Source organism: Pomacea canaliculata, linkage group LG3 (assembly GCF_003073045.1).
Source record: "Pomacea canaliculata isolate SZHN2017 linkage group LG3, ASM307304v1, whole genome shotgun sequence".
NCBI lineage: Eukaryota > Metazoa > Mollusca > Gastropoda > Architaenioglossa > Ampullariidae > Pomacea > Pomacea canaliculata.
Window position 1 is genome coordinate 15,314,492 of NC_037592.1, and position 20,047 is coordinate 15,334,538.

At 37.8% G+C, this 20,047-nt stretch overlaps 1 protein-coding gene across 4 annotated transcripts in view; it reads right to left on the reverse strand.

Annotated features, from left to right (window-relative positions):
* The window catches only part of LOC112560465 (homeodomain-interacting protein kinase 2-like), a 40,512-nt gene that overhangs the window by 11,055 nt on the left and 9,410 nt on the right, over window positions 1-20,047 (reverse strand). The window contains exons 3-17 of one of the 4 annotated variants that reach the window (XM_025232337.1): window positions 15,014-15,137; window positions 14,694-14,816; window positions 14,201-14,287; window positions 13,524-13,708; window positions 12,683-12,860; window positions 12,264-12,474; window positions 11,811-11,899; window positions 9,083-9,148; window positions 4,938-5,135; window positions 4,508-4,614; window positions 3,746-4,084; window positions 2,770-2,864; window positions 2,171-2,325; window positions 821-1,225; window positions 270-556 (exon numbers count right to left, since the gene is read on the reverse strand). In XM_025232337.1, the coding sequence (XP_025088122.1) occupies window positions 270-556; window positions 821-1,225; window positions 2,171-2,325; window positions 2,770-2,864; window positions 3,746-4,084; window positions 4,508-4,614; window positions 4,938-5,135; window positions 9,083-9,148; window positions 11,811-11,899; window positions 12,264-12,474; window positions 12,683-12,860; window positions 13,524-13,708; window positions 14,201-14,287; window positions 14,694-14,816; window positions 15,014-15,137 (2,649 nt within the window). Of the gene's footprint in view, window positions 1-269; window positions 557-820; window positions 1,226-2,170; window positions 2,326-2,769; window positions 2,865-3,745; window positions 4,085-4,507; window positions 4,615-4,937; window positions 5,136-9,082; window positions 9,152-11,810; window positions 11,900-12,263; window positions 12,475-12,682; window positions 12,861-13,523; window positions 13,709-14,200; window positions 14,288-14,693; window positions 14,817-15,013; window positions 15,138-20,047 lie in introns of all 4 variants that reach the window. The other 3 variants (XM_025232338.1, XM_025232336.1, XM_025232339.1) reach the window with 3 other exon arrangements.

Sequence of the window (20,047 nt, forward strand, 5' to 3'; positions counted from 1 at the left end):
ATTATCATTTTCATGACAGAAGAAATAAGTAGCCTATATAAATTTTGTGAAGTCTTCTGCACACACCCCCTGTTTTCTGCACTGCCTCTTCATTTCCTTAGTCTTTTATTTATATACACTCTCATAACAGAATGTCACAAAATAGGGCATGGCTACCTCCCACCCCCAACCCTTTTCTCCATTTACAGACCCTTCTTGCCACCCTTCAGATGTTCACAAGATCCACACAAGAATTAAACTCTATGATTGCATCAAGTGGTTTTACTGACCTGCGAACCTCGACCTGCGAGGAAGGGTTGAGCAAAACTGGTTGCCCTAGCTGCATGCTGGCCTGCACGGGTGACAACTGTCCCACGCCACCTGCTGCCCCTACACCCATGCCAGTGGTGCCACGACCATAGTTGATGTTTGCTGCTGCAGGGCGAAGGCGAGATGATGATGCCCCTGCCAGACTGTGGCTGGCCAAGGTGCCCTTGCTGGATGATGGGAGGGCCCGCACAGTAGGAGAAACATAAGCCAGCTTACCCTGCGCTGCAGCTGACGAGATTTCAACCTGCTGCAAGTGACAGAAAAATACAATAAGAATGAGCAGCAATACACAACATTAATAAAATACTGCGGCCCTATGCTCCTCAAGGAGTAACAAGAAATAAACTAATACAAAATACAGTAGTATTTTCTTCTACATTTTACATAGAATGGCCACTAGCTCTAAATCCTTTTTAAATTCAGAGCTTGCAACAGATGGCTATGCTTTCTCTTCCTCCATTCAAACTGTTTCAAAACAATCTATACTATCTGGCAAGAAATCAACCATTACATCAAGGAGAGGCAGCTTCATATCCATGCGTGGACTGCGCACAGCCTTGATCCTCTCAATGCTGGGGTGATGCTGGGTGTGGTGGGACGCTGGAAGCTCCGACTTTGGAATGTAAGGCGTCACTTTGGCTTGCTCCCGCTGCTTGCTACTGCGAGCCACTGTCTCCTGAGATTGTCCCATGGAGGATACATGCTGTGCAGTTGACGAAGATGGTGCAGATGTGCACAGCGCAGGCTCGCTGGCAGCATAATAGGTTCCCAGGCTGCTACGGGTTGCTTGCTGGCCATGATGAGCAGGATGGTGGTGGTGAGTGTGCTGGTGGCTGTGGTGGTGATGATGCAGCTGGTGCTGCTCAGCCACGATAGAGGAGCCACCAACTTCATGTTTAATAGGTGTGAAAGTCACCTGCAAGCACAAAGTTTTTGTTTCACTAATTACCTTTTACAGAAAAACTCCATTAATATGAAAAGCAATGCATTATTTTAACATGTTCAGACTCTCACCTCTCACACACACATGCAGTACTGCACTAAGTGGAACCAAAGAACTATGTCTCAACATTATACCTGACAACAAAGATTATGTCCTCAATTCATCCAATGTCCTTGGTTCTCAACCTCCCAAAATTCCTTACATTAATGTTTTGGCAAAATCCTAGCCAAAGTTTTCTTGGCTCTTCTCAACTATCCCTAACCCTTCTCCCCCCACCTGTAACCCAACCACACAATGCTGACCTTGCTATCCCATTCTCAAACCATCTAGTTCCCCATAATGGCACACACACAACCACTCATGTTTAATTATCTGCATTCACAGTCTTTACCATCTAAAATATCTGTATCTTAAGCTCTTTAAAAAGCAATTGTGACATTCTGTAACCCCAATTTCAGCAGCTCTTGCTGCTATTTTTTTGGTTGTGCTTATAGCAAGTCTGAAATTCAAGGAGGGAAAAAACTGCTGCATTAAAGTGGAATCAATTCTCTACAGAATTTCACCCTTAAAATCAGTTCCCGTTTTTTCCCCTAAGAAAATAATGGAGAAAAATATGATGTGTTATTTCTTGTTCGCAGTTGAATAAAATGCTTGGGCAGACTTTAGCTTCATGATAATATTAACAACAAAGCATCACAGAAAAGGTAGAGAGCAGAAAAGTTTGGCAAGTTGGAGACAATCTTGTCAGCTCCATGGCCAATCAGGACCTAAAGGGCTGGTAATGGATAATGACTATCATGACACTGTATATCTTTGAAGAACAAATAGCCCTTGACATAATACTTCATTATCTGTTAACAGACCTTTCACACTTATATAAAGTCCCCACAGATGTCTTCCACCTTCCCAGACACACACCTTCTTACGACCACTGGCAGTGGACATGCTGCTGCTGCTGCTGCTGTTGCTACTGCTGCTGTCCGTCACAATGATCCGCTCACGATCATCCACCTCCTCCTCCTGACCGGTGCCTACCATCACAAAGCTGGTGCTGCGTCGACACCGCACACCATCTAAAACAAAGTACAGACTAATAGAGCCAACAAGTTATCAATAACCTTTCTGGAAATAAAAGCTACATAACCCAATATCTTTTTCAGAGGCTTGTGTATGGTTAGCAAAAATTCACCACGCCATAAAAAATGTTTGGACTAGGGTTCCCCACAAGATACTACCCAATAAACCATGCTTTTGAAAAAATACTGCTTTTAGTAGTAACCTTTCTCTGAGTACTTACTAGATGACATTACTGGTGATATCACTTTACAGCTACTAAATTCCAGCTGTTCACTCCCAATTGGCCAGAGGTGACCAAAAGGATAGTGAGTATACCTCTCCAGTTTTTCACAAGAACTGAGAAGGATCAGCAATCCCTGGCCAATTGGGCAGCTAAAGGGCAACACTCCCATACAGTCACACTGTTTGGTATAGTAGGGAAAAAACACTCGTAACCTTACCGAAAGAGTCTACAGCAGCTGAGGCCGCAATGTGACTATCAGAAATGCTGGAGGTCATGTAGCCCTGATCACCTCGGCCATCTTCACCACGTAGTCTGAAATTATAATCCTCATTTTAACTTTTTATAATAGCCATGATCTTATATACTTCTTTATGCTGTACTCATCTACTTCTAAGCTTGGACAAATACTTCAAAGAAATTTTCAAATGATCTTAACTAATTCTTGCCACCAAGCTGCAGATGATGTTTTTTGCCAGCAGAGTAGAGTCAAAAAACATGTCACACAAGTGTGACTTAGTAAGGGAAGAAACTGTTGGTACATTTGGGAATTGTTCTAAAGATTACTTCCCAAAGAAAGCTGAAAAAAGTCAGTTAGGTATTTTGCTATATCTGAAAGTAGGCAATGATTCAGTTTATAAAGCCTCATGTTTGTTACGTTTGCCAGTTTCTCAATTCGTACTTTGACAACTGAAATGGCAAGAAAATAGTGATACTTAAATTCTAATGCATATTCTAACAAAAAAATGTGTTTGTTTGGTAATTTATATTTCGATACATTGTGCAAATTTTTTTTTTTTTCAATTTTTACCTTTTGACCTACTTCGCATTCTGAGCACTCCATCACATTTAATTACCATCTTTCATTTAAATATAAGAAAAACAATTTTCTTAAAGTCACACCACATAACTGTTTAAAAATGCTCTTTAAAACCGTGTGCCACTGATGGCTGTCTTTACTATAGGTTAATGGATATATTTAAATACTACTGATCAAGTGGTCAATAGCGGGAATGTGATGTGACCCATATGAGTTACAGAACTTAGACAAACTATTTCTTTTATAATTTCCATGCAATGGAATTTACTCCATGAAGCATTAAAATTTAATAAAATAGTAACTGTGTAAAAGTGATGATTTGATAACTGCTGGTTTTAATTTTATTTGGTGAATCACTGCTTATGTAAGAACTCACCCCCTAGTACGATGATGAGAGCTGTGGTGGTGGTGATGGTGATGGTGGTGGTGGTGATGGTGGGAAGTCAGGCCACGACCCTCTCCATCATCCTCACTGTCTGAGCTAATGGTGATGATGCTGTGAGAAGGCGACGGTGAGTCTCTGATGACAATGGTATGACGATTGTCTCCAACTCTGCTCGTTTCATAGACAAAGGTGCCAGAGGGCACCGCCCACTCACTGCCCACCTGCAGCATCTCATCAAAGCTAACAATCTCAGCCTGTGGGGGTGTGCTCTCTTTCACACGCTTTTTGACAGGGGAAAGCTGAGTTGATGTTGTTTCCTTGCTGTGACGACTGCAGCACACACAAATGTCAGTTAAGACATTCCAAAACAGGTGTCTAGATGTGCATATTTAAAATACAAAAAAACCCTGCAACAATGTCATGCATAAAAATATATTTTTTGGAAAACTTTTTAACAATAGGTTTCATCATGAAGAAGCTGACTGCACAAAGGGAGAATCTGGATAAAACATCAACATGAAAGCCAGGAAAGGCAAAGGACCAAATCTGGCACCAACTCACAGGATGCTTGCATTTGAAAGCAGCAGGGTGAAGAATCCTCCATTGAGACTATTAACTCACCTATCTGATCACAAATACGATCAAAATATCATTGTGCTGTACTGGTATGTCTTTACCAAAAGAAGTATGCCAAATTATTTTTTGCCTAATAAGAATTTCCAACCAATTTGCTTTTTTAACAGCAATGTATACCTTTGCTTTGGATGGCGTTTGCTAGAGTGTGATGCAGTGGTGGCATGGCGAGATAGCTGGTAAGTGGATGGCACCATACCCAGATTCCACTGCTGAGAGCTGGAGTTCTGTAACATTAAATGCAACAGTCAACACTACTAAAATCTGGGGGGGGGGGGTTATTTGTTTGGTTTTTTTTTTTTTTTTTTTTTTTTGCTAGGATATTTTTTACAGTAAACACCATCATGAACTTTTAATAATAATGGCCAGCATTTACTGCTATATGCTGAAAGCCCTGCATCATCCTGTAGAATAGAGATGTTTTACCTTTATCATGAAATATGAAATCCAAAAGCAGCCAAAAATGATTTGCCTGTGTTCCCAAAGGTGAAAGGGGAAAGCTACATCATTCACACGTTTCCAGTTAACAAATGCAGCCAAGGAGTCTCACCAAAGGCAGGAGGGCGGGTGACTGGTCAAAAGCTTCACCAACCATGATTGACTGTCGCCAGGAGTCTGCTGCAGCTGAAGCCAAAGCATCGGGAACCAAGGTCTGTGCCACAGTGCGCTGTGTTGATAATGTTGGCAGATGCTGCCAGGACCCCATCAGCACTTGGCGACTCCCTGGCCAGGAGTTGACATGAGCATTCTGTAATCACAAAGGATGGTGTGCATTTGAAAATGACCAAACAAATGTGAAACTAAACAGGATCCATTAGCATGCTTCTATCATTTACCTTCCTTATTCTACTTTCGTAAGCCCCCCAACTCTACATGGCAAGTAATCTAACAAATTAATTTCTCGACATTTCATTAATTTAAAGTTGTAGAACTTACCATTATTTAAATCTAAAAAATTGTATTTCCCAAACAAGCATCAGATTTTAGGAATGCCCATTATGTAGACTGGACATGATAATCAACAAAAAGAATCTTTGTTAACAAGTTGTTTCAGGTTAAAATACAGGCATGCATGTGGCAGTGCAAGAACAACAGATCTGCACAAAGCATGACACATCCTGCAAGGAGACACAAACTGCAAATTTCATAGCCTGTATGAAGGAGCAGGCAAGATCACTAAAAGCATATGCTAGTGCTGTGATTACACTGTACAACTTGGTTAGCTGCACACATTGCTTGCTGAAAAAAAGTTGCCCCCTTAAAAATTAATTAGTCATTCTCCTCTGCTGTTCCAAAACTACGCTAAGGATGGTGCTTGGACCATCATGATCTGTATTGCTGCTGTGGAAATTAAATCATACTTGCTTCCTTCTGGAAATGTTTCCCTTGAAGACTGTTTATGGCATTAGTCAGGTGCACACAATTTCTACGAATTTGTGAAATGGAAATTAAAATATGTTACAAACTGAAATTTATTTTTTGAGAGAAAGGCAACAGGTCTGTCTCCCAAGAAATGACATAGCTGTTCCTTTTAAGTAAAAGCTGATGTAGCAATCGGTTGTCATTCTGGACATCTGGATATCAGATCACTGCTGGAATGGCTGCCACCCATTCTTGTAGAAAAGCAAAACAGCTGTTTTTAACATGGCTGTAATGGCCAAAAGAAAAATCTAAACAAAAAACAAAAATAATTCACATTTACTTAGCTAACACATCTTCCTCTTTTCTGATGTTCCTGGCATTAAAATCTTTTTACTTCCATACTATTAAAATGAAGATTAAAATGACTAGAATGCAAAAAAATTCCCAAGGTTTATTTATCTATATAATTTTTTTTATAATTTATGACACACTGATGATATTCTGAAAATGACGTCCTAAAATATTTTATGTTTATTTTCTTGTATTCTTTGCATTCGCTACCTTAGCACAAGGATGGTTGTTGTATTTAATAGGACTTTGCATACCAAAAATATAACTATTAGACGAAGAGTATCAATGGTATCTTTTATTCATTTTATCATGCCTAATTATTCCCTACACTATCCACATACAAATGGAGATGCACAATAACTGCTTTGCTCTTAATGAAGTCGAGCTATCAAGTTTAACAATACTTAAATGCCAACAACCACCAGCAACTAAGCCTATTTTTTTAAACTAAGACTATGTCATAGCAAAGCAGCTCAACCTATAGCCAATGAACACCTGTTCAGCTGAGAACACACTGCACACTCATGTGCAGACAAGAAATTTCTATTGGCTGTTCAATAACAACCTACAACTACTAATGATTTCATTGCAGTCGGAATTAAAAAAAGCATCAAATGGCAGGCCCAGCTGAACATTACTGACTTCAGATGCCAGTCTAAAACTTAGCTACCCCACAGCTTGGCTGAAACCACTAATAACAATATACATATTTCTCCCTGACCTCAGAAGTCATCAAATACAGAGCTAAATCAATATGGCCTTGGCTGAAATAAGCAAGCAAGCAACTCACAAAGTCCCTCCCTTAGAGACATGACACCAAAGATGCCCTATGGCATTTTTTCTGCTTTTGAATTTCACATCTTTGTTATCTACCTTTTCAAAGCACAAATAAAATAAAAAACTACAAAGTATTTCAACATGAAAAAACTATCATTGATTAAAAATGAGAAATGGTGGAAATAAGACTGAGGGGTGGGAGGCGGCCTTTGCTTCAGTTTTAAGCTCCTTGTACTCAAGACATTCTAAAAAAAGGAGAAAGTGTGGAAGGTTAGGCATTGAGAATAAAATATCCAAAACCTTCTATATGGAAGAAAATAGGAAGGCAAGCCACAATTTGACTAAGCTTGCATGTAGAGCATAAGCACAAAGATTGTTGCATCAGATACCTGTAGGAGAAAACATGGAGAGGTGTTATCAGCCTACCTTACTCAAGTTCTGTCATTAAGACAACACATGCTGTTACACCCCACTCCACCCCACCCCCATCTTTACCAAGAACAAAATGAGAGGTTTCACAAGTAAACCGTAGGCCAGACCAAAACATTCTGGCTTGGTTTTATTTTTAATATACTCTGCAATCTCCAAAACCAAGCAATCATCATTATAAGGCTGGCGATCAACTCTTTCAAAGATGAGGTGGGTGGGGGGGGGGAACAAATCTGTCAAATACTTCAGGAAGCAATGTTCTCCCAAGGGTGGATTCTTTTTGTCACTTCTGTTGTGTTATTAAACATTACTGTCTCCACATTTCATTATAATGTTGATGGTACTAGGTTATACACAACGAAAACTTATTTTTAATACAAATGACAGACTATCAAATTTTGATATGCACTAAACCAAAAGCCTAACCTGAAGAATCTAACATGGAAAATAAGCAAAAACGTGCATAACACTGCAGTTTAATCAGAGCCATGCCAAATACTTTCTCTGAGTTTCAAGTTACTCCACACTTGGCGTTTCTGTTTTACAAGTTAGATATATATTTTATCTAATATATATATACAGAAAGTATTACTGAGACAGATTTTATTCGTTAGTGCCTTAAATTAGCAATATAGCATTTTTGCATATAACACCAATATAAAAAGATCAGAGCCTTATAATATTCGGAATACAGAAAACAAACAAGTCACTTTGTATGTCAACTCTGAAACACATTTCCATGGCAGTCAGTAGAGACAAGAGCGGTTAAGTGTTCATATGTAAGGTAAAAGACGGATGTGCTCAGATGAGCAAAGTTAGTAGGTACCACACCTTATACTTTACACCCTCAGCCATTTTTAGCATACAGCCAGGGCTACATAACAGAATTTTTCAATTTTTAAAAGACCATATCAAAGCTTTGCTTTGCAGTCAGCAAGTGCAGAGAGAAAAAAACACCATAATGGAAAAAAACACCATGCTGAGATGAGAGCTGAACTCACTCCCAGGCACCTGATTCTCATTGGTGACAAGCACTTTAGAAGCTGTGCCACCAAGCGTGACATGTACTTACACCCTGATCCTTGAACTAATAATTTCACTCTTTTACACAATTATACAAGTTTATACTATTGTTACTTTTATGCGAAATTAGGACCTACAAAAATCTTTTTACGTCCTTTAAAAACAACAATCAAGTGCTACTATCAGTCTTTTAAAAACTTTCTGTAGCAAGCACGTGACATTTTGAAGCTTTTATCAGACATCATTCCCATTATCAGTACCATCCTCCAAAGAGAAAAGAAGAATGTCTAAATGTAACTTAATTAATCAAATATAAACTGCATCATAGCACACAGATGAATACTCTTGGTGGTCATTTCAATGAAAAAAATACTAAACTATTTTAGGCGGCAGTTTTAGTTCCGGAAGAAATTCATACATATGTAATGGATTAAGTTAAACGATCAAAGAAGACCCCAGTTCCATGTTACTTTAAAAAATACCCAACTGTCAGCAAAAAACACACGAAAAAGGTGACAAGAAGGCCAAAATGAGCTTCATGACAAAATGCAATCAAAGGCAGCTTAGCTGCAAAATGGAAAGAGGAGGTAAGAAAACCTGTACATGAAATTTACATTTTAAGAACAAGAGTAAGAAGAGGAGCGTGCACACAGCAGCATATGGTTTACACACACAAACAAATCTGAAACTACAGAAACACCCAGAGGATGGATCCAAAAGCAGTACACAAGTAGACTAAGTAGTGGTACATACGGCCATGAACACAGGTCTACCATTGTCAATCATGGTGACGGGCGTCAGGTGCTGAGAGGACACAGTCTGCTAGAACAAAATAAAAACAGTACTTCTGGGGTATCTTGCGTACATCTGGATTGTCTCCCCTGCTCCACTTACCTAACTACCAGCAGATGCAATGTTGAATGAAAACGGAATTGCCACCTCATCAGCATACCCCTATCCCTTTGTCTCCTGACCCCCACCTGTCATCCTCACAAACTTAAAATGAAATTTATTTTTTTCTCAAACCTTTCTCTCCAATAGCTTAAAGGCTACCATGTTTCACACACTGCCAAGCCAGGTGGACGTTCTCCCCCTGCCTGGTAGATTTCTTTGATAGCTTATGTCACATTTTCCTCCAAACTCTTAAGACATAATCTTTCTTTAAAAGCAATGCGTAAACTCCTTTGTTCTCATGGGTTGGGTAGGAGTCTTTTTATCTGCAGGTTTTAAACTACAGCATTCAGCAACTGTAAAACTGTGCCAGCAGCTAGATGGCAAAATTTGCAAGACTTTCAAAATTATAACCAAGCGTGATCATACAGCATAAATGGTCTCTTCCCAGCAGATCAACAGCTTAAATTCCTTTACGTGCATAAAATATACTGTCTCTCTTGATACAGTGGAACCTCGGTTAACGAACTTAATCCGTTCTGGAAAGCTGTTCGTTATCCGAAATGTTCGTTATCCGAAACAATTGTTTCCATAAGAAATAAAGGAAATAGATTTAATTGGTTCCCAGCCCCTGTTGACTCGCTAATATTTGAAAGTTACAGGCTATATAGGTATTTTTTTAATGAGAACAGTTATAATGCAATATAAATGGAGTTAAATAAACATAAAAACATTAACGAAAGCATTTAAACATCAGAAAACTTTCCGTTTTGACGGCGTGGTTGGAAGCAGGTGAGGGGAGGAAGGGGTGGAATTACTGCTTTGATCCCCCCTCCATGAGCACACGTGACATTATAAAATCGGGGGTGACTTCCCTTTTCAGTAGCTTTGAGGTTAAAGGAAAAAACTTGTCCAGTGTCTGTTCCTTCTGCCTTTCTTGTAAAACTCTTCGGTAATACGACATCACATATCCGACAGACGCATGCCACCTTCATACTTTGAAATCATTTCCTTTTTCAATTCATTTGTTGGCCGCTTCCTTGTCATTACCTCACTACTATTACTTGCTCTTAATCTTCTTTGGAGCCATTATTGAGGATTATCTTATTAAAATAAAGCACAAAAATCACTAAATAAGAAGGATGCGCATAGATAAGGAACGACTGATCGTAGCTGTGTCTCGAGCGCGAATGATGACACGCTGGTCGGTCACGTGTGGTTCACGTGGCTGTTCGGTATCCGAAATTTTGTTCGCTATCCGAGACAAACTTTTAACGAAATTTTTGTTTGTTAACCGAAATATTCGCTATCCGAGGCGTTCGCTAACCGAGGTTCCACTGTATATTATTTTGTTTAATAAATCTGAAAACATTCAATCCTGTTTAGTTCTAAAATGACTGTAGCTTTTCTTTACTTGCTGAAAAAAGTGATTTTTAAAATATATTTTGAGTAAACAAAACTTTACTTATAGGAAAAAGTTAAATCTCTTCTGCCATATTTAAATAAGAGAGTGCAATAAGAATGCTAAAAGAAAGTTTTCAAAAATGATTCTATGCCCTGCTATCTGTGCTATAAACCTTTATCCTTTAAGCAGCAAAAATTGAGCTACGCAAAATCATATATGTACTAGTTACCAATAAACTGTTACTAAAATTTAGTTTTAAATAATTTTCAACTCAGATTAATAAGCATTTTTTTATACCAATACAACATAAACTAAACCTTGACAGTCTCTATAAACTTAACAGTATCTTTAAACACTTAAGACATCCACACAAACAGAAGCACCAGCAATAAGCTACACATAACTCTGTTCGCTGGTTCTTAGAATAAATGTTTCAATCACTATTTAAATCAATTTAGTAAGAGCCTATGAAAAAAAATTACAGTCTTGGCAAATCATTCAATCACGCTACCTATTTTGTGAAATTTGGTAATCATAAACTATAATCTCGACTTCAAAAGCCTGGTGCAGATTGTGCAATGTGGTGTTGAAACCTTTTATTTGCTAAATTGTTCCTTTCAGTTGTCTGGCTGGAACAATGGCATCTACCATGTCGACATCAAAAGCAAAAATAAATAAATAAATAAATAAATTAAAAAAATAAGCACAAATCTACTACCATTACTCTTGATTCCAAAATAACACAATACTCAAGAAAGAAGAAAAATACATAAAACAAAAACTTAATTGTTGGTAAAACAAATGAAAAGAAAATAGTGCCAGATATTGTGCAACTGCTGCTTAATACTACGTGCCATACAGGAAGACAATCATTCTGAGTGTGGCACACCCACCAGGTTTAAAATGAATTCATGATTTCAGACAATTAAGAAATAAAATTGGAGATCACCTATATACATAAAAACATCTTGGGAAAATCTGCTGTCACTAAAGAAGTGGACCCAAGACTACCAAATTAAAAAAAACTAATTTAAATTCTCGGAGAACAAAATAACCATAAAAAAATATATTGGAGAAAAAGTTAAATGCATCAAGGACAAACAGCTTAAAATGCTGGTACTCAAAGAATGAAATGTGAAACACTGGCAACCTGCGCCATAACTTAAAAAGAAAGTGGAACTCTACCTGACTGATGAGCTGTGGCTGCAACTGCAAGGTCTGAGGAGCTTGAGTTACCATGGAAACAGCACTAGGCCTTGTTGGGGAGTTAAGACCTAATAAAAAAGGGGGTAAAGTATGTCATTTAAATAAATTTATATTGATCTTTCAGATACATCTACAAGTAGGTGGTGAAAGAACAGGGTTACTCAACTATGTATTTAGAATCTTTGTGAAAACATTAAGTGGTCAAAATGTGGAGAAAAACTTTTAAAACTACAAACCGTATGATACAGATAAGTCATTCCTTGTGTTCAACCAGTGCTTCAAAAACTAGTCACATATCCCACCCACTCCACATTTATTTTTTACTTTTTCTCTTGCTAATCCCACTACAGAGAAGCTGTCAGCCTGCAAGGTGTGTCTCTGGTTGTTGGAAGCAAAGTGAATAATAAACTAGAAAGATCTGTTGAGACTTACTTGGCAATGGAGCTGGAACCACAAGCGATGGAACGCATAGAGACTGGCGGAAGGGGTCTGAACAGGTAAACTGGCCAGACTGGCGTTGTGTGGCCACAGAAGGGCCCAGCTGCTGCTGGGGAGGGTATGGCAGGTAACCAGACTGGAGGGAATACTGCAAGTATGGGATTTCTCCCACCCCCTGGCCAGCACCAAGATTTTGGGAAGCCATCTGAAAACAAAAAAAGAAAAGAATTGATTCAATGATACAAAGAAACCCACATTTAGCTCATGCATACAAATGACATGAATTGTCCAAATGAAGGTTTCTTAATAAAGTAGTCAGAAGAGCAAACATGTCTGCTGTTAAACTTCCTTGGTATCTTATCATTTTGAAGCCTTTATATAACAAACTTATTCGATGATGGCTAAATGCTCACCTGTGAGTGAAGTGCATTGATTTGGTTGTTAATTTGGTTGTTGTTGAAAGTAAGGGTAAAGCTGCCATTTGAGGAGGGCACCATGTTGTGCATTAGGCTCGCTGAGTTCTGGTTGATGTCATATACTCCACTTTGTGTCCTGCGGCAGATGTCCATAGCCTGCACACTCTGTTTGGTGCTGCAGAGAATGGGGAAATTTTTTTTAATTCACAAAAAACAAGCCTTTATTTTCTAGCCATTGTTGTAAGCAAATAATGTGTTTGACACAAAACCTTACTGTTTAAAAATTCTGAGATGGTGGTGGTAATGACTGCTGTGAACTTTTTTCCCTAAAATGATGTTGGTTATTAAGGGGAAGGGGTATTGGGGGGCTCAGACACACTCCATGAGTTGTAGGGGTTTATCAGCTCTGCATATTTGTTGACACACAAAAAAAAAACCAACCAAATTCACACAAAGAACCGTTCCCCATCACCACCACTTGTCCTAAATGGTAAATAATGTTTATTTTGCACAATTATTCACATTTTCATTATGTGGATACTTCCTGAATGTGATAAAATTCTTTAAATGCATGCACACAATATAATCAAAAAGACTTCTTTGCACTATAAATCTCTGGGAAATATACCATGGGAAAAGTGCAGCTGCTCACTGGTTTGTTCACAATTCTGTGCTTCCTGGCCAGCGAGTTACATTTACAGGTCCTACCCCTACCATCAGCAAGTGACCAGGAGATCTTAAAGAAAGGGTCAATGGTATAATCGACTCCAGACACACAAATACAGCAAGAAATCGTACTCCCAACAATGCAAAGGGGCTTTCAATATGAGATACTTACATCCCCAAATGGGAGTAATCTGCTAAATGTGCCATGTTCACAAAGGAGTGCAGGAGAGCCTCTCCTGGCTTTATGCGGCGCTCTTGGTCCAATGTCAACATGCGCTTTAGGAGGTCAATGAATTCTCTCCTGTCTACCTTTTCTGCTAGCAATTCACTTCCCTCCAGGTCTGTAGGCACATTGATCTACAGCACCAAAAACAAGGTAAAAGGATAGTGCGTGGTGTTTGAGACAATAAGGTGGACATGGGTGAAAACAGGAAGGAGTGTCAATGGCTTACTTCAAACATCAATCTAAATTTGTACATTATTTCACTGGATTTTTCGACTGCTTGCATTAACAGTAACCTAAAAATTTATATGATTAATTCATGGAACAGATATTCCAAAGACAATGGTAAACATGTCACACCAAGAAGATGGTAATCATTAGCCCATAAAACCTTTACAGTTTTGGAAAGGAGAAAGCTTGAACTTAGCAATAAAAGTAATGAAAATTGCTTTCCTGTGCTTCCCCAGCAGAACCACAATCGTGCTCTAAGCGTTAAAATGGCTCATGGTATGAACTACAATCATTTAAAATTACATTTATTCAGACTTAAAGACAATTATGACAAATTATTAATTTAAACAAAGCTTTTGGCTTGTTGCAAAGAACTACTTTCAGTGAATTCTCACCTGCCCAATGTCATCCAGGCAATTAAAAATGTATTTTCTAGCTTCTTTAGACTTGATCTTTGTCTCTGCTTCGTGCTCCTCAGGGGACTGGAATAAGAACAATTAGATGACGAAAACTTGTGTGTTTCAAAACTGCAAACTTAGGTGTTTCTTTAAAAAAAATAATCCAACAATTCAAGAGTCTTATTCCACTCTCAACATTATGACATGCCCAGCATCTTTATGGACTGAAAGCAATATTCTGTTATTGACAGGCTTAAGCAGAATAATACTGTGAAAGATCAAAACACTTCTAATCATTTCGATGTATGCACATTGTATGAACATTAATAAACTGTGGGTAACCCAATGCTTATTTAATGCTACTGTAAGAATATAAAGCATTTGAGAAATGTAATGTGGGAATATGATTCAAGCCTCTTTATATGGTCTATGGTCAAAGTGCAAAAGGTTAAACAAACTCTTATATTACTTCAGATTTTAAAATACTCACCTTTAGCCTCCAGAAGGGGTAGCTGCTGTCGGAATTGTCACGAACAAAGAAGCGGGAGGTCTTTGTCGCATTGTTAAGCAGATGCTCAGCTGGGAGTCCTTGCGTCTGGGAAATATAGCGAATCTGCCAGGAAAAAAAATTCCCTTTAGTATAAAGTTACATGTTTTCTCAAAGAAAATGAACTTAAACATAACAATACATGATTGGATTCAGGAATTAGAATTTGGTCCTTTTAATGCATTATGTTTCTCAATGAACATTTACCCATTCTTTATATTGCTACACTGATCTGAAAAGTGAAGAAAACTCAACCAACCAACCTGATCATACTCTGAGGAACCTGGATACAGAGGCCAGCCGAGGAAAAGTTCAGCGATGACACAGCCCAGCGACCACATATCTATTGCTTCGCAGAAGTGAAGACCGAGCAAGATCTCAGGTGCCCTACCAAACATTTATTTTCAAAAACTGAATTTGCATTTATGCCACACTAACCATGGTGTTGAAGATTAGCCAACCCTGACAAAACCCCACCCACAAACTTCCCTCCCTCCAAAAAACAGCCACTTCTTCATAAGTATGCTAAATATCCCATTTCATGTGAGAACTCAGTCTATGCAACAAGGCTATGAAAATCACATCCTATGGTCTACAATTACATCTATTATTTCCTTATCATAAATTTCATAAATTCCTTCCTTAATCCTGTTTTACTGATAGCCTCCCCAGTTTCTCTATACTCAACCTTTATTTTGTTAGCTCACATGCATTATAAAAGGACTACTTATTCCCCAGAAAGAGGTCATCTGCAATCATTTCTTGTACTATTACTTTTGACTCACTAAAATGAGTCACATTAAAGGACTTTTAACTGTTGATAATCTGCAGAAAGCATCAACAGATTAAAACAGACACTACAGTTGAGTGATTACTGCTCTTGACATTGAGCAGGTCACAAGCTCAGGCCAGTGACCAAAAACTCAGCAGCAAAAGATTACTGTGATTACTCAAAGAAAAGAAGTGCCACAAGAGGGTTGGCTTTCTCTTCAATATGCCACATGTTAAGCCCATTTAGTTCCCTTATCTTGCCAGCTCTTACATTTTTTACACCTTTTTTTAACACTTAATACAGAAATAACAGGTCATATAACACTGGCAATTAACATTAGCACTAAAGAAAGTAATAGCTCAATCACAAATGAAATATTTGAATAAAACATGAACTGCATTCATTGCAAAACTGGTTTAAGCTTAACATTATCTTTACACATTTATGTTGGTATAAAGCAGAGCTACTGCTCACTAAAAAACAGGTTTTCAATGGCAGTGTATCCTATCAGAATGCATAGCCATTCAAATTTCTTGCACTCCAGAGACATTTAACAAATTTTTTCTAGGTAATTCCTTTTCTGAATTACTGATATGAAGGTTATGCACGAGTTGTTCACCAACATTCATTCATCTGTACATAACCACAGAAACCATGCACTTGCATGTATGTTTGACTCCCAAAATGTGCAGTTTCAAGAAACAAAGTCTGGCATCACATGTTAGGGAACAATGCAAAACAGAAAGATGGAAACAAAAGCACTGTGTATCACCTGCCAAATTGGAACTTGGCCCAGTCTATGGCATAAAACTGAACATCTGAAAGTCTTTTAGTGAAAATATTTTCTGAAAGAAGCACGCTCAACTTCGTGATGGCTTAAATGTACCACAAACACTAATTTCTTGAAGTATAAATGTTTTTATAACAATGTTAAGTTTGATTACATATGTGTGTTAAAGAGAAAGATGGAATGTGCACATGAATGCGAGTATTACAGCAGTCACTATTTTAAATGAAGGAAAGACTCAAGTGGCAGTGGAAAAAACTTTAACCTTGGTATGTAAAAAAGTATCCAAACTCTTTTAAGACCTAAAGAACCTGTCTAAATTTTCAGAATAACAGAAAGCACGCCAGTTCACATGTGGCATTACGAAAACTGGATCTGCTGACACAAATCATTTGAACTTTAAAATTACTGGAATTTTGCCAGGGGAAAATTCCTTGAAATAAGAAAGGCATAGACACTTAGCATAGCTACTAGTGTTGGTTCCATGGAAGAGAAACAAGATAAAAAAAGATGAGGAGAAGGATTAGAAGGACAAACCTTCATACAAAGTTGTAAACATAATGGGAAATAACCCAGTTAACGTCAACAAGGTTATCTAGTCTTAACTGTTCGAGCAATGAAAATGTCAAGCCATAGCTTTATTTTTTTTTAAAAACCAACGCAGTATGCACTTTGATGCTCCAAGCATAGTGAGATGACAGTAAAGTGGTTAAGACCTATAGCCGAGATTGCTTTCTCTAGTCTAAATATGTGCAAACTACTGAAGGGCTTATAAATACATAGCATTGAAGTTTATTTAAAATAACAACCTACAATACACTCTATAACATTGTGTAAATACAAAGCTATGTGCTGTGTTGCAAAAACCTAAACTGGAAACAAAATTCTTGCATGTATATGTGATTTGCTGTAATCAGACCATACTGTTTATATTTGGATATGGTATGTTACATGCATATGGCTATATTAAGATGTATATATATGTGTGTGTGTGGGTTATATTGTGATAAAAAGCACACGCACAACTTTGTTTTTAGAGAAATAACTTGATCCATATTTTTACCAGATAAAGCTATTTCTAGTTCAGTTTTTGCAACACAAAATGAGCAATTCTTTTCAGTTGAAAAAGATGTTGGGGGACACTGAACAAGAAACTTTAAAAACGTAAGGCACACCAGAATTGTGGAAATCAAAAACGAAAACAGATTGTTACAAAACAGAATATCAAGGTTTTTCATTTTGTATCCCATATATGTTTGCTGCAACATCTTTAAATATTCAGGTCAAGATTTTGGACAATACTTTCACAACCTACAGAGGATAGTCGCAAGTATTAAAATTTTTACAAAAATTCATTTATCAGCACATCAGTAGCTTTTTACTGTCACCAGTCTCAAAATCAAATAGAAATGCCTGCTGCACCTAAACTGTTAAATGTTATAATGGAAAACAATGTTAAGCTTTAATTTTTAAGTGTAGAATGTGCTACAAAGAAACATTTTATCACCTAATTTTATTTTTAGCTAAAGAGTGGGAAATCACTATGACAAGAGCAGGTGTTCTGAAACCTGCTACGTGTAAGCACTGTTTCTGTCTGTTGATGGACTCCAGCTAAAGCTTAAAGTCCATGTATATCAATAAGGCAGGGTTGCATGTAAACAAGTCTTAAAAACAAAAATCCTCCTCCCTCACATTTTAACTATGGTAGAGCACTCAAAGGTAAAGATTCTTCCGGAACTGTTTCCTAAAATAAAATAGAGGCATATGCATCCACCCTTACAGGTGAAGTATTCCTAACGCTGAATAAAGAGTAATGTCAAGACTGATAAAGTCAGTTATTGTACATTACAAACTGTTTACATAAAAAGTAAACTCAAGGCAAAAGAAATGACTTCTTAGACAGAAAAAAGAATTTTCTCCAGGAACTAGCAATGGCTTCACAAATCCACTGCATACTAATATAGTCCTTAGTGACCCACTTTTTTACGAGTTTATACCATGTAAATTGTAGGGTGGATTAGCAGTATTACACCTCCAAACCACACATACCACCATTTTCACACACTTTGGGAAAAAAGAGTACAATGCTTTAACACATACTTCACAAATTAACACCTTAAAAGAGCATTTTTCCTTTTATCTTTACAGATTATCTTAAAGAGTGAAGGTGATGAAGGCTACTGGTGAGGGATGATGGAAGAACTGAGAGAGTCGGATGAAGAGGAAAGTGACTGCCAAAAGGGAAGAGGGTATGCCAAACATCTACTGTACAGCAACAGCTCCCAAATGCCAGTGTAATCAACACAGCAGACACCCAAGAGGCAACTTTTAAGCTGTACAATGAAAGGTATTCATAGAATGCACACTTGGAAAATTGCAGATGCTAGCACAGGGGAAGAGGGGGGGGGGATCGGTGTTTTATTTGGAACCAGCAACTAAGGCTATATCACAGCACAGCAACCAGCCCTGTAAACAGATGCTACATGCAGAGAAAGAACAGCGTTCCTGAGACGAGAGTTGAACCAAGGAACCCTAACCCTCACTGTATTGGTGACACAGACAGGCACTATCTGCTGCACCACCAGACCACCCTGGATGCTAGCACAGCAGCCATTCCAGAGATACAGAACTTTATTTTTAAACAAAAACTTGTAAGATGCTACACCAGGGGTATTTTACTGTCATTTGGCTTACTGTAGCATCAACAGAAAGTAACTGAAGGTTGTAAGGACCTTGACAGTCAACAGCTGGGGCTGTGTAACTGGCTGAAAAAAATATACATTTCTTGAAGTTTCATTTACTGATTAATCTTTTGAATCTGGTATATGCCCGCAGTTTGGTAAAACATTAACAAGAAATGTGTAATGGTCATCAATTACAAATTAACATTCTCTTAAAAGTTAAATATCCAATAAGTAATATATATTTATGAAAGGATAAAGATCAATACCAGATAACACATTCAAAATCTCGAATAACCCTTCTGTTCTTCAGATACATGCATACACACAACACCATGCACAGAAAGAGGTCAACAATGCAAGGATCAGAATTGTATGTTTACACTGTCAAGATTTAAGCCAAAGAGCTGGAACAACAGAGTAATTAGCTGTACTGTGTATAAACAAGATGTTACGAGTTTGACCTCTTTCAGTGATTGGTGATGTTTAGGCTCAAGATCAGAAGGGGGAGGGATTTCACTCAGATTTGGGAAAATATTTATCTTGTACAAAGCTTGAACCAGTCATTAGTTAAAAATGCATCCCACTATACAATTTGAGAAATGGAAGCATTATTGCTCCTTCATGCTATTTTTTTCATTTTTAAATATTGCAGGTTACTTGACATGCTTATTTAACCAACAGCAAAAATGGCCAGAAATCGCCAACTCCTGTTGTTCAGCCCATTTAACCTGTAGCAAACTTTTTCTCAATATTTCGAAAAATTACACTGAAGCTTTGAGTTCTTTTACAAATTCACTGTTTTCCTATTGCTATTAAGAACTGTGTATCTGATAGTAAATAAGTTTTTCTTGAACAATAGTCTCCTTAACAGGGCTGGCTGCCTTGCAGTGATATAGCCTTAGTTGCTGGCTCCGCGTAAAACACCGATTCCACCCCTCCTAAGATATAAAAATAGGAAGCAAACTGATAAGATAGATCAGCATGAAAAAATTTCAAGTGTGACAAGAATAACCAGACAACATAATTTCATTTTTAATGTCATGATTCTGAAAGA